This window comes from Prionailurus bengalensis, chromosome A1, assembly GCF_016509475.1.
Source record: "Prionailurus bengalensis isolate Pbe53 chromosome A1, Fcat_Pben_1.1_paternal_pri, whole genome shotgun sequence".
NCBI classification, from domain to species: Eukaryota; Metazoa; Chordata; class Mammalia; order Carnivora; family Felidae; genus Prionailurus; species Prionailurus bengalensis.
The window spans coordinates 196,638,717-196,653,693 of NC_057343.1; the positions used below are offsets into that span (position 1 = coordinate 196,638,717).

A 14,977-nucleotide genomic window follows, 5' to 3' on the forward strand; every position below is an offset into this window, starting at 1 on the left:
CTGAGCTGAAAGCAACTTAACCAACTAAGGCACCCAGGCGTCGCTATAAATAACAGATTTTTTTTTTTTAATGAAAAGTAATTCTCTTTTCCAAAACGAAGACTGGTACTAATTTACAGGTTTTTTTGCAAACTTCTTTAATGTCTTGCTTGATAGCTTCACTATCTACTTCTGCATTAAATCTGTTGTGATATGTTGTTTTGGTTGAAGTACACGAAGAAAATCTGTCCTCACAAAGACATGCAGTTGGAATGTGTTTTAGTAATCTCTTTAGACGATTATGGTAGTTTTCCTTTGATACTTGACATGTAGTTGTTTCTTAGAAGTTAGTTACAACATGGAGTCTGGCCTTTCAATATCATATCAGATCAAAAATCTACTGGTGATTTTGCCGTTTGCATGAATCTTTCACCCACGCGCAATTTTCTAATATCAGGCTGGCCATTTGGAAGATACTGGTTTCCTGAGTTACGCAGATCTTCCGAGCACTGGCACATTTCACTACACAATATCAGAAAAACTCACATTTATTAATATCACTGAAGTTTTTTTTTTTTTTAAGGGAGAGAGCGAGCACAAGTTGGGGAGAGGTGCAGAGGGGGAGAGAGAATCTTAAGCAGGCTCCATACTCAGCATGGAGCCTCACATGGGGATCAATCATACGACCCTGGGATCATCAACTGAGCCGAAATCAAGAGTCAGATGCTCAACCAACTGAGCCACCCAGGCACCCTACTAGCCTTTAAGTAGAGGGAAGCTGTCAAGGTCAGTGTTGGATACCAGGTTTTTTCTAGTTTTGCTTGAAAACTTAAATTTTATTGCGGACCACAAATACCATTGTTTTTCATGAGGTTATGGTCTCATTATTTTCATGTTCAAGAAAATGTCTGCCAAGTCCTCAGGCCTGAATAACCTACAGCTTGTAGTTCAGAGGTAGTTGAGTTCAGTAACTCAATCACTCCTTGTCCTTGAGACAGGTGTCATACTTTGGTATGCAACAGTGGTATTTCACATGTACTTCCCATTTTGTCACGCAGATTATTAAACCTGCACTGAAGGATTAAGTAATAAAATGAGTAATTTGACTGCTTCACCAAGGACCTGCTTACGTGAAACTGGCTTACTCTTTGTACACGTGTGGCAGAGAAAAATACGATGACTGGCATAAGTTGGTAGTATTGCCTTGATTTATGCTAACGCACCAGCAATTTTACCCGCTGCTGAACCATCAGTGTAAATGCCAACACAGTGAAAAGGCAAATAACATGTTAGCATTATTATGAAAATAGTTTCAGTCTCACAGACTTCTTGAAATGGTCTTGGGAACCCCAGAGAGTCACACTTTGCAAACAGCTGTTCTAGATAACCTAGAGCAGTCAACTGGTTTCTCAGCCTGCCGGCCTGGGGGAAAAGGACCCAAGCTCAACCAACAGCTGGTATAATGTAACTCAACAGGGCAACAAGAAGAAAAATGCCCAACAGAGTAAAATGAGGCTGTTGTCAAAGCAGTCAACGGCTTGGCAAGACCAAGTGTTAGGAAATAAACTCACTAAACACACCATTATGGAAGTGTCTGGGGTTCCGATCTGCACCCCTGATTAGGGATTTTTCTTGAGCCCTTAACCCTTAGAAGAGCCAGGTATATGCAAGCATGTACTTTATTCCTTGCATTTTGTTCCTTGTACTTTGTTCCATGTTCTTTGCTCCTGGACAAAGCAGATAACAGGGTGGGGCAAGGCACAGTAGACAAGGACTCCAGCTCAAGAGCTTGTCTCTAACACCCTGATATGTGAGAAATCCACCTGAGCTAATGAGGTCTCCTGAATCAGCTTATATCTTAATGACACCTGGCATGCTTTCTACACCTAAATGCTCAGGTGGATCCAGCCTGAGTAACCAGCTGGTTACTCAACCAACCCTCCCAGTCCCAAGGGAGTACTTTTCCCTCTACCACTTGTGATACTGGACATCACTTGCAGATGGGCATTCCTGGTCACCTACCCTATAGCACAGTATCAGGGCAGGATAGGCCCTCACAACAAAGTATACCCAGGAAAACATCCCAGTACAAGCCCAAGGAAGGTATCTCCTGATTTTCTCAATTTCTAACAAGCAAGGAGAAATAGTTTTGGGTTGATACTAGTTATGATGCAATGTGAAAAAAGAGATATTCAGAATAGCTAACGGGCACACATAACTTTCAATACATACAAAACTTGTGAGCTACCATCCTGAAGTTGCTAGTGGTTGGTTTTGAACTTCAGGGAGGTCCCTTTAAAAATGAAAATCTAGACCCCATATGACAAGCATTACACAGACAAGCTGATGCCTGATAACAAGAGCAAAAACTGGAAGAGAAACTATAGAGAGAGAAGCTTGGAAAAACAATTGCACAACGCGTATGACTTCTGAAGGGAAGCTATCACATGTCAATGGCTGCATTTGGAGCTCCTTCTGCCTGGGGGGAGGCCAGCTGGGAGGATAGGTTAGGGAAAAGAGGGCAAAGATGGTCCTCACTGCCGCCAGTTGTTCTCTGCACAATCTTTCCCATCAGCTAGCACTGCAAGGAAATGGGGGAATCTACAAAAGCATGCCACATGAGACATAAGCTATAGAGACTGAATCTTTAGGAGCAGAAATCACCTAGTGGTAATGTGGACAGACCATATCTTCTGGTTCTATCCCAAGAGAAAATGCCCTGCCCCGGGAGAGCCTGCAGCCAAAGGGAGCTTCACCAGTAATGACCTCCAAGAGAAGCTTCAAGAGCCTCCTTGGGCAGTCACATGGGACAAGTCTAGCACATAAAGGATCCCTCAATTAAGTCACACCCAACCCACAAAGGAACACAGAAAGGGTAACAGCTAAGCTTGAGGAATAAACAGAAGGGGTCAAAAAAGATGGAGAAAACATACTTGAGGTTCAGGACTGAGTATGAAAACTCAGTGGGGTAGAAAACCCTCTTCTGAACCTTCTAATTCAAGTGGGTAAGTACCAAACAGTCAGCATACCTTCACAGTGGGGTCCTCAACTTTCTCTTACATTTGGAGAAACTGAGGCCCAGAGAGGGCACTCAGATGAGCCTTGGGATTCAGTTTCCAGGAATAAAACTCAATCCCTCCCTAGGCAATGCAAAGCAGACCTCCTTTTCTCAACCTCTTGAATTTTTTAAATGCAGGAGAAATTATTCCTTCCTCCCTCTTACCACTTCTTCAACCAAATGAACTGGCTGTTTCATGATGGGGACAGAAGTCTGGGCAAGACTCTGCAAAGGAAGCTTCCAATTGAGCCTAGAGGTATTTGAGGTTCTAAGACAGATGACCCGTGCTTCTGAATTAAGAGAACGTTCTCTCTAGAAGTTTCTCTTACATTCAGCACCAGCGTTCGGGGACCAACGCAGCTGAAAGGAGCAAAGAATATAAAACAGATGGGAAGGTGGCTGGCAAGGAACTCAAATCTCAGCACTGTTACTCACCCAGTCTCTTTATATCTTCCTTCCATCTGTAAAGTGGGGAACTGATAAAAATGGGGGAGCAAAAATACCTCTAAGGGAGACTACATTATGAATACAGAATGTAGAAACATGAATCCCACCCAGGAGGGTAAAGAAACTTACGTTGTGCTGTTGCTTTCCCCAAACCGCTGGTAAGAGCCAGGGGAAGAGAAGTTGTTTAGGCCTTCGGATGGGCTCTCCTCTGGGCTCACGTCCGTGGAGCTGTAGTCATTGTAATCCTCGTTCCGAAGTCTCTGCGTGGACATGGTAGCTGGAGGGACAGGGTCAGCGCTAAGACCTCCAGAGGCCGGGGCCTTTAGCTCCAAGCCTGTGGTGGGCTCTGGGGCAGGAGCAGCCATGGTCACAACAGCTCAGTGACAGCTGCACTATGAATTAAGTACAGTGACAGTGCCTGATACCAAGGGAAATGGAAAAAGTGCAAAGTACACATGGGCGGGCTGAGCTCACTCAGCTTCTGTCTCCCAACCTTTCCAGTTAGTGCCCCACTCATAAATTTCTAAATTTGCCACCGCATACCTGGACAGAGCAAAGGTGAGGCACTGCCCGGGATGGGTGGGTAAGATGCAGACAGTTGCTTCCAGGAAGCCTTCCCCGTTCCTTAGGTTGGGAGTAACTATCCCCTCCTTTGAGCTAATTTCTTTGAACCTTGAACAACAGTTATATGGTATGTCTGCCCATCTTCCCCAGGAGCAAGCTCTCAGAGGATGGGAACCTGAGTATCCCTCACTGCATCTTATTTTTCTTCTGCGTGCATTAGAAAAAGGACTCTGTTGCATTCAAGGAACCCCCTCCCAATCATCCAAGCCTGCTCAGATTCCCCACCAGGTTCCAGAGCCACAGCTGACTTCCTCTCCCTCTCCACCATGACCTCTGGCCCGGCCTGTACTTTTTGGAGGTCACCGGCAACCCCCATCCCCTTTTCTTGCAACCAGCCTGAAAGGCAAGCAGCTCAGAGGAAGAGCAGGAGCATGAGAGGGCTCTCCATTGGCCCTCATCTCAAGACCTCCCCTCCACAACTCCCCTTGTTTTTATTGTTACGGATTTGCCAACGTTTTAAAGATGGTGAATGAAAAAACCCTTTCTGTTGTGTGTTGGGGAAAGATGGCGAGGGTATCGTCCCCAGGGTGGACTTTCTCAGTAATGCTACCACAGAAAAGAGAAGAACAACGACTCCTCTGAGCTACACCAGAAGGATACATTTGGGCAGTTCCGGAAGCCTCCAGAATCCTAGGCGCTACACTAAAAGAGCCCTCAGAGGTCGCTCCACAAACTGTGCATTTGACGGATGCAGAATCAATCCCAGAACGATGAAGGAACCTGTCTGCTACAGCCAGGTAGCAGCAAAGCAGGAAACATATATTGTGCTGCCCTGCCCGAACCTGGAAACATCTATTGAATGCACTGCCACTGGCAATGAGGGAATATTACAATGAAAGGAAGCCAACTTCCTGCCCTCCAAGAATCTGCAATCGAGTGAGGAAAGGAAGGTACACGTACATTAAAGATTACAAATAAAAATCCTTCTGACACTGGCAGACTGGCATACCTGCCTCCCTGCGAGTGGGCTCTTCCCCAGCCTAAGCCCCGGAGCCTGACGTGCTGTCTCAGATACCTGGTAAGGAGACAGGAATGATGGGCATCAGGATACCATCTTGCCTAGCCCCCAACACTAGCTGCCAGAGGACAGCTCTGTGCTGAGTGTTCCCACAGGTCAAGTCCCAGGGGACTCTTTGGAAACTGGCCCTACTCTGGCACCTAAGAGATCCAGGGTGATCTCATTTTCTCCCAAGTGTAATGGAGAGAGGACCCACATAACCCCACAAGGAAAGTGCCTGGCAGAAAGCCAGTAAGGGCTGTGGAAGTCTCCCAGAGGATCCTGCCCAGCTTCACCACTAGGGCGACTTTGTTAAATACCTAAGAGGGCATCATTTACTCACAAGCCAGAGGGATTCAAAGAAGTCTTCTAGTTCTAGGGTAATTAAACTCATAAGAGGATCAGGGGGAGAAAATCTATAAAATATCTTAACATGACAGTTGAAAGCTGCTATTTAGGCAAGAGCTAATAGGTCAGGTTCTATGTATGGCAGAAGGCCTGGGTTCTAAGCCTGCCTCTCTCGCCAGTTTCCTTACTAACTTGGAACAATTCTTTTATCCCAAATGTGCAGAAAGGGGTAGAGGGCAGTGAACTGAAAGATCTGTCAGCTTCTCTCTAGCTCCAGTACTCCAAAAATCAACTAATTATTTATGCAAACAGAAGAGAATTTCTTTTCCAACATACCAAGTGTCTGAGGAATAGAGCCATCCAGGTGACTCATGCATATTACTGAGGGAGAAGGGACAGAATACGGGGACTGACAAATCCCCCTACTCCTCCCCAACAACCAGGAAACTACTCTATTGATTACTTGGCACAGATGCTCAATTTATTTCAAATACTGCAAAGAGGTGTCTTTATGTTGTATATAAAAACTGAAGTTACCCACAGCACAGTATTGGTAAGAAACTGCTCAAAAAAAGAAGCTGAAATCTATAGATCTGAAGTCTGAGAAACAACCACAGGACGTGGGAGATGTGGCTTGGCCACTGCATGCATGCTGAAAAGAAAAAATTAACACTATTTATGGGTTTTAGCTGATGATCAGCTCAACAGAAGTCAACGATTTAATAACAGATGCCAAATAAGCTAATTCTAGGTTGCACTAGGATGAGAGAGAACCCCCAGTAGTCGACAGCACTGTTTTTGCCACGCACGATATTCTGTTCCAGGAAGTACACTATAAACAATGCTAAACTGTAGTATAGTGAGGGCTCACCACCAACAGGAGGAGGGAGTGGAAAACACCTAAATGAGGAACGACTAGAAGCAATGAGAAAGTTCAACCTGGAGAACTAGCAACTTGGGAGGTATAAAAACTGCTTCCAAAAGCTGTCCTATGGGTAACACTTGTCCTGTGGGACCTCAAAGATGAGTCAGAAAGAGGGTCAGGAGCTGGGAAGTAGAGGGAGGCAGGCCTGTGGCTAGACATAAGGAAGAGCCTTTATCAGGAGTTGTCCAATGGAACAGACTGCTCTGGGAGACAATGTGTTCCCCACCCCTGGGAAAGTCCAAGCAGAAGACCTTTCTCAGAGCGGTGAAGGAGGGGTCCAAGAGCTCTAGTGGGTGCAGGCAATCACTTCTCGGAGTTCCTTCTATCGCTCTTTCTGGCCATCAAGGCAGCCTCCTCTTGCTCTCTAGCTGTCCACACTGAGTGCTAGCCTCCAAGGCCACCCTGCCTCTGGGCTCCCTTTGATGAAACCTGGTTTCCAAGTCTATTGTGCAATTGAGATTTCTACCCTGTGGGAGATTTTAATAGCACCTGTTAACTTTTAAATGAGGGGCAAAATATGTGAGAATTCAAGACAAGCTTGTCCTTTATTTTAGGCTCTTGAGGACAAAGAAGAGAGTTTATACATTATGTGTGGCCCATCAACACAAACTCAAAATCTTCATTAGATACTCAGACCCAAAAGGGTGAACACTACAAAGTAAGAAAAGTCTACACGTGCGGTGGGAAAACATTTTTTTCTTTAAATATACATTCAACCAAAATTGCAGTGAAATATCAACTATCTGTATAATCTTAATAAATTTTATTTTTTTCCTTACATAAACTATTTTTTAGTTAGCAATATTCTCATTATTTGAAGGTTTTCCCCCACTTATTTCATATCTACTATTCCCTGAATCCGTAAAGTACACACACTAATGATGTGTAGTTGCAATATAACAGTCCATCATTATATTGATATAATAATTTGCTTCGCTAGCTCCCAACTGTTGGATATGAAGCTTATGCTTTCTTTCTTTTTTAAATCTCTACATCACATCTAATAGGAATTCATACACATAGTTTTTTTTTTAATTTTGGAGATATGCTTTTGGAGTAAAACTAGGTGAATACACTCATTTTTATGGTCCTTGCCATACAAATGATTGAACTAACCTATAGTGTCACTAGGAATATGACTGTCTCTTCATAACTCTGCCAATGTTGGCTTTTATCATTTTTGTTCTTTTAAATGGATGGGTGGTCCCCTGTACTTGTTTTATTTTACATTTCTCTGATTTCCAGAAAAATAAAAACTGAGCATCTTTCATCCACCTATCGGCCTCATAGTAAGTCACTTTTGAAAATATGAAAATGTTCTCAAAATAACCAAATAAGAGTTTACTGATTGGTTTCTATTCCAAATTCAGTACAATAAACAAGGCCAATTCCAACAAAGGAAGGAGAGTCCACCTATACATGTTTATAGCTCTTCTTTGGGGCCTATGGGAAGGTAGGGGAGGGAAAAAAAAGGAATGAAGGGATGGAGAGACAGTACTAAAGTGTTATTTATTTAGCTTCATTATCAAAAACTGAACAATACCTTTATGGGTGCCTTGTAAACACATAAAAATTATCCACTAAAAACTAGGACAATTAATAAGTTCAGCAAATTTGCAGGATACAAGGTCAATATACAAACACTAGTTGTATTTCTATGCAATTGCAAGGAACAATCTGAAAATTAAGTTGAGAAAACAGTTCCGTTTACAATAGCATCAAAAGAATAAAATTCTTAGGAATGAATTTAAACCAAGTAGGTATAAGGGTTGTACATGAGAACTATAAAATATTGTTGAAAGAAGTTAAAGGCCTAAAAAATTGAAAAAACATCCCAATGTTTACGGTTTAGAAGATTCAATGTTGTTAATATGGCAATATTTCCTAAACTGATCTGCAGATTCAGTGAAGTCCCTATCAAAATCCTAGTTGCCTTTCTGCAGAAATTCACAAGCTGATTCTAAAATTCATATGGAAATCCAAAAGGCTCAGATTAGCCAAAACAATTTTGAAAAAGAAGAACAAAGTTGGAGGACTTCCCAATTTCAAAACTCAGTACAAAGCTACAGTAATCAAGACAATATGGTACTGGCATAAGGATAGACATACAGATCAATGGAACAGAACTGAGAGTCCAGAAAGGAACCCTCACATCTATGGTCAATTGATTTTTGACAGGGTGCCAAGATAAGTCAATGGAGAAAGAATCATCTTTTCAACAAATCATGCTGGGACTACTGGATAGCCACACTGGAACTCTACCTCACACCATACGTACAAATTAACTCAAAATGGATCAAAGACCTAAACACAGGAGTGAATACTATAAAACTCTTAGAAGAAAACATAAGTGTAAATCTTCATGACCTCAGATGAGGTAGTGGTTTCTACATATGACAGCAAAATCACAAGCAAAAAATAATTGGTAAATTAGACATTATCAAAATTAAAAAACATTTGTGCCTCAAAGGACGCCATCAAGAAAGTGAAAAGCCACATGGTGGGAGAAAACTTCTGCAAATCATATTTCTGATCAGAGACTTAAATCCAGAAAATACAAACACTGTTACAACTCAATAATAAAAAGACAATACAATTAAAAAATAGGCAAAGCATCTGAATAACTATTTTGCCAAAGAGGTGGAAATGGCCAATACCACCTGAAAAGATACTCAATATCACTAGCCACCAGGTAAATGCAAATCAAAAAGCACAATGAGATACTACTTCACACCCACCAAGATGGCTAAAATCAAAGACAGATAATAATAAATACTGGTGAAGCTGTGGAGAAACTGGAATCCTCTAACACAGTTGGTGGGAATGTGACATGGTGTAGCTACTTTGGACAAAAGTCTCACGGTTCCTCAAAAGGCTAAATGACCCAGCAATTCTACTCCTAGGTATATCCTGAAATGAAAATGTATGTCCACAGAAAAACTTGTACACAAATGGTGATCCCAGTATTATTCCTAATAGCCAAATGTGAAAATAAACCTGATGAATGGATAAATGAAATGTGCTGTATCCATACAATACTACTTAGCAATAAAAATAAATTAAATACTGACATAATACAAAATACAAAAATAAATTAAGTACTGACAAATACATGTGACAACATGGGTGAACCCTGAAAACATTCTAGTTGAAAAAGGTCAGTCACAGAGCACCATATATTATATGATTTTGTTCATATGAAAGTCTAGAACAGAGAATAGATTATTAGTTGCCTACGGTTTAGGGTAGGGAGTTAAGAGGAATTAGCAGTGACACCTAAGGGACAGAGTTTCTTTTGGAGTGATGAAAATGTTCTAAAATGGATTTTATGCACATCTCTGTGAATACACTAAAAGCCAGTGAATTGTACACTTTAAATGGCTGAAGTATATCCCATGCCATTTGAATTATATCTCAATAAAACTGCTTAAAAAAACCAAACATATTTCTGACCCCAGTCTGATTCAACATGAACAGTTTATTTTTAACCAGCTTCCTAGATGATCCTGATTACAGATGGATTCATACTAAGCACTAGAAAAATACATATGATCTTATTATGATAGGTGTACCCCAGGCCTCACCTCCTACCAGAGTTCATGGATTGGTGATATTTGCAGACTAAAATTGCCACCCATTATTCCTAAACAATTACATTGGGTTAGACTTTGGAACCCAGAGAAACAGCGAATTCTCTAGATGCGTTTTCTTTTCTCTGTTGCTGGGATTCCAAAGTCATGAACAAGGACACAGATTGTGTTGCTATCTGTGATCTACAAGGAGGAAAGTGAAAATCTCTAACTTCCACGTGATCTGCTGTTTTTAAAGGGCATCAGATAAAACTCCATCTAACCTACCACAGAAGTGCATTCCATAATTTGACTCCTGCCTAAATGAGCCTGGTGAGAGGGCTGCTGACCTCAGCAGTCTCTGCCCAGGAGGGGCTAAAGACACAAACACGCTCACTTTTTACCCACAGTCATAAAAACCACTAAACGTCAGAACCAGGCGTGACTTATAGAAGATAAAGCCCCAGCTTCTCATTCAAAGGTGAGAAAACCAAGGCCCCAGCTAGTTAAAGACTTGGGATTAGAATATAACATTCCAGATTCTTAGTCAGTGTTTCTATCACACCATAAATTCTCTCTCCTCCCTGCCATCTTCCCTGGAACAAAACTGGGGCCAGGATTAGGTGTGCATGGGGAATTCTGCACAATAAAAGACACAACAAGCTCAGAGTTAGATGTGATTATCACCGCAGAGAAGTTCAAGAACAAGAAGTCAGAAAGGTCACTATGCACACCCATGGTTCTGCAGTTCTTTTCCATTCCATCACTCCTGGAATGAGCCCCCATTTTGGAAATGGTGATCTATGTGCCATGAGCATCCCAGTAACCCAGATAGATTTCTGACTTCACGGAATAGGGAGGCACAGTGGAGTTATTTTCTACTGGAGAGGGTCATTGAGAACTGGCCCTGGGTGTTAAGGCTTCCGAGAGAAATGTTTGGGAGATAAGAGATGGCACCAAATGCAATATCATGTAGTTTCTATTCTGGTACATTTAGAATGTCCCATCCACTGGACCCCACACCCATAAAACAGCTAGCTTTGTGTACTTAGACCCAGTAAGGCCTGGCTTAAGGAAGGAGCCTCAGGATTCCTCCACGGCCCCGGATGAGGCAAAAAGACTCAGTGTGAGTTTCCTCTACGGGACAAAGAGAAAAGCTATCCTAGGTGTTAGTGGTTGTCAGCCAGTCACACACTTCTGGAAGGGGTTATCAGAGCCAGGCCAGCAAAAGTAGAACCCAAAGTCCATTTACTCAGCCCAGTTCTAGGACCTTGCTTTCAGGTCATGGTAGAAAGAAATGTATCATTAACAGCACAATGACTCTTCAGAATCTGACCTTGGGAGAGATATCAAGCATTTAAAGAATTGAGACACTCCCTGGGGAGGGAGGAGGAGGAATAATAAAAATTAAAATTAAAATTAAAAAACCAGGAGGGGTACTTAACAGGAGATGAGACAAAGGGGAAAGTACCGTGTTCACAAAAGTGGCCATCTGTCCTACCCACCCTACTTCACATTCTCCATGCTAACAAGTCCAGTCCTAGAATTTCACAGAACCCCTGAGTTGGAAGAAAACCTAACACTCTATCTAGCCCAAAGCTCTACCCAATACAATAATCTAATCCATGACATTCCCACAAGTAATTGCCAAGGGACAATTATCTCCAGTGACAGGGAGCTCCGTGCTCTGTGTTGCCACATGAAAGAGCACTTATTCTTAGAAAGTTCTTCTGCTCACCCAAAAACCACTTCCCTTTCGGCACTTGCATCCACTGGTCCTAGTTATAACCTCTGGAATACCGCAGAAGAAATGGAATCTGCCTTGAGAATAGACAAAGACAGCTCCAAGCCCGTCACGCTGCCACAGAGGTGACGCCGAATGAACGGCTACACGGTTTAAAGGGAAAATAAGGACTCAACGGCAGGTGATTATAAATGGCACCATCAGCAAACAAAGGAAAAGAGACTTAATACCATCATCGCAGCAGCCTCTTCTTCATACAGCCTCCACCCCACAGTCTCAAACTCAGAGCAAAAGATCCAGTCTTTTGTGTCCCCTTTACTTCTTGACAACAAAAAAATCTTTAAAGAAAACATACTCTAAGTGCACATGTGAACGACTATAGACTAGGCCCTTGACAAAGAGTCAAAGAGGGGCTTGATCATGTTTAAAGTGATTAAAGACCATCAAAATGACTTTCAGCGGTCAGCATTTATCTTGGACATAATACAGAGATAAGAAGAAAGAGGAGGATTTCATGGCAACCCAGAAATAACTGAAGTAGGGAACCGCGTCCTGGACAACTGGATTAATCTTTGTTGCACAGTGGTAGTACTACACACAGGGGAAAACCCTCTCTGATTAGAAAACAAACAGACCCGATGCACCGAATGTCAGAGCAGACGAGGTCCTTAGGGATTCAACTTCATCACTGTACAGGCTGGGAAACCTACACCCACTCCAGGATGGGAGTCACCCAAGGTTGCAAAGCAAGTGTCAGAGCTAGAACACAGTCTCTCAATTCCCCAATCTCGGCTCTTTCCGTTACACCATGCCGCTATGTTATTTTAGCAAGCCTCAAACGACTGCATGCAAGTAACCAGTATTCCCCAAATGACACAAGATACAGAAAACATAAAGCCAAGGCCTTTGCATTCTTCGAGTTAATGGCCAGGGCGTTTCACAGCCCCAGCTGCGAGCCACCTTCTGCAATTCTTATTTCATATCTCAGTATGATTTACACAAAATTGCAAGACGGTTAGAAGCAAAGCCTCCAGAATGATGAGTCTGCAGAAAAACCGTGAACACTGAAACAGGGAACCACACCCAGAGCTAAGCCAATCCGGGAGATGGAGACCGTAGAGCTAAAAAGGCAGAGCTAGAAGAGAAGAGGACAGGAAGAGGGTGCCTTTCCGCATGTCAAGTTTTCCGCAGGAGGCAGTGTGGGGAAAGGCGAACAGCCGCTGGAGGTTGGGGCGCAGGTCTGCCACTAACTCACTGGGTGACCTTAGGCAAGCCCCGACCCCTTCCAGATCCTCCATTTCTTCAACTGTTCTAGAATGGGGTTGCACCAAGTGATTTCCCAGGATCCCAGTTCTGGTATTCTATGACCCAAAGACCCACTATTAGCAAGTCCCCAGCAGGGCTCCCACAGGGCCGGTCACTTGTCCCAGGCGACAGGACCCCCTTGGGAAGCGTGGAAGAAGCCCTGGCTGGTAGGTAGGGTGACCTTTCTCATCTGGGCACCTCAGTTTCCCCACCTGTCAAACGGCAGGGGGAGGTCAAGGGATAGAGCGCGAGGGAAAAGGGATTCTCCAGTTGGCCTCATCCTGGGAGGGGTGCCCGCATCTTACCGCGGCTGAGGCGGGGGAGCCGAGGAGATTCGGACCTGCACCCCAAGCCGATCGGTGCCTGACCCGGAGCATCCGCTGAGCCCCAGAGGAAGGCGAGGTGGGTCCTGCAGGAGGCGGTGACACGCCGTCAGCCCCGGCCCATCAGCGCGCGGACGCACCGCTCGGGCTCCGGCTCAGGCTCGGTTCCGGATCTGGCTCCCGCTTCAGCTCAGCCCACCCGTTCCCGCCTCAGCTCGGAGCCCCAGCCATCCCCCCCCTCCCACCTTTGCTGCCGGGGCAGCCGCTTCCGGGCCCCGTCACGTGATCCCGGCTCCCCAGCCGGAGACCCGGGTCACGTGTTCCAGCGCGTGGCAGCTCCCCTCCACCCGGGAAGCTCCGGAGCCCGGCTCCGCAGCACCACCTGGCGACCTGTTGCTGACACGCAGGCAGGGCCCGGGGCCCGGCAGAACTGGGCGGGGCTTTGAGCTCGGAGCGTGGCTGGCGAGTCCCCAGAGCTCTGTCCCCTGAGCCGTGCGCTCATTTCTGCACATGGTGTGCTTTCCTTAACACGTTTCGGGGAGCGTATGTTGCTTTTATAATTTAAAAAAATACATCTTTTTAAAAATCATCTTGTCCTATTTTTCGAAGCTTGCACAAACTCATTTGTGGTTGCTCCTGGAAATGGGACTGTGAGGTAAGGCAACGTTAACTTTTTAACATATTTAAAATTTTAAATGGATGGCAACATCTCAGTATGTTTGAGGTGTATGTGTTACCTAGCCTTCTCTTTCCTCCTTCTCCCTGAATTTTTCCTTTAAAAATTATGTAACTAACAAATTAATTAATTAATTTGAAATTATGTAACCATTCACACACACACACACACACACACACACACACACATAAAGGAATAAGCTCTTGATAGAGCTACAAATGGATAAATCTTAAAATAATTCTGCTGAGTAAAAGAAGTCAGAAAAAATATTCCATTTACCTAATGTTCTAGAAAATGTTAAATAGTCTCCAGTGACAGAAAACCTGTCAGTGGTTGCCTGGAGTGGGTGGGAAGGTCAGGACCGGAGAGATTATAAAGGGGCATAAGAAAACTTTCAAGGTGACAAATATTTTCACTACCTTGATTGTGCTGATGGTTTCATAAGTGAATATGGATTTTAAGTTATCAAATTATACACATTCAATACATGCAGTTTAAAAATAAATTTTTAAAAATATGTGCAGTTTATTGTTATGTAAATTATACCTCCATAAAACTGTTAAGATAGTATAAATTATATATTAATATATTGTTATTATTAGAAATGTTAGACAATATATAGATATATACACAGTGAAAATTTCCCTGCTCCCAAATTCACACTTTTCCTCCAAAGACTTACAGTTGCCAGCATATGAGTATTGTTCTCCATACACTATACTATGCATTTATAGAAATATTTATACAGAGAGACATATACAGATTTGTGGCGTTAAAATCTAGAATCATGAATAACAGTACTTACTGTTTTGCTTAAGACTCTTACTCTTAACTATCTATATATACTGTCTCAATTATTTCATAAACATATATTACTTTATATATATATTTAAAGCCTTTGTATGTTCTATGACCCATATATATTTTTTTAATGTTTATTTATTTATTTTGAGAGAGAGAGAGAAAGAGTGCACAAGCTAGG

The 14,977-nt window shown here is 43.1% G+C and overlaps 1 protein-coding gene across 1 annotated transcript in view; it reads right to left on the minus strand.

Annotated features, from left to right (window-relative positions):
• Positions 1-13,406, minus strand: part of SLC36A1 (solute carrier family 36 member 1) — a 45,669-nt gene extending 32,263 nt beyond the window's left edge. Inside the window, exons 1-2 of the mRNA XM_043599507.1 lie at positions 13,302-13,406; positions 3,614-3,761 (exon numbers count right to left, since the gene is read on the minus strand). Coding sequence (XP_043455442.1) covers positions 3,614-3,756 — 143 coding nt within the window. The 5' untranslated portion in view covers positions 3,757-3,761; positions 13,302-13,406. The remainder of the gene's footprint in view (positions 1-3,613; positions 3,762-13,301) is intronic.
• Positions 13,407-14,977: the final 1,571 nt, after the last annotated feature.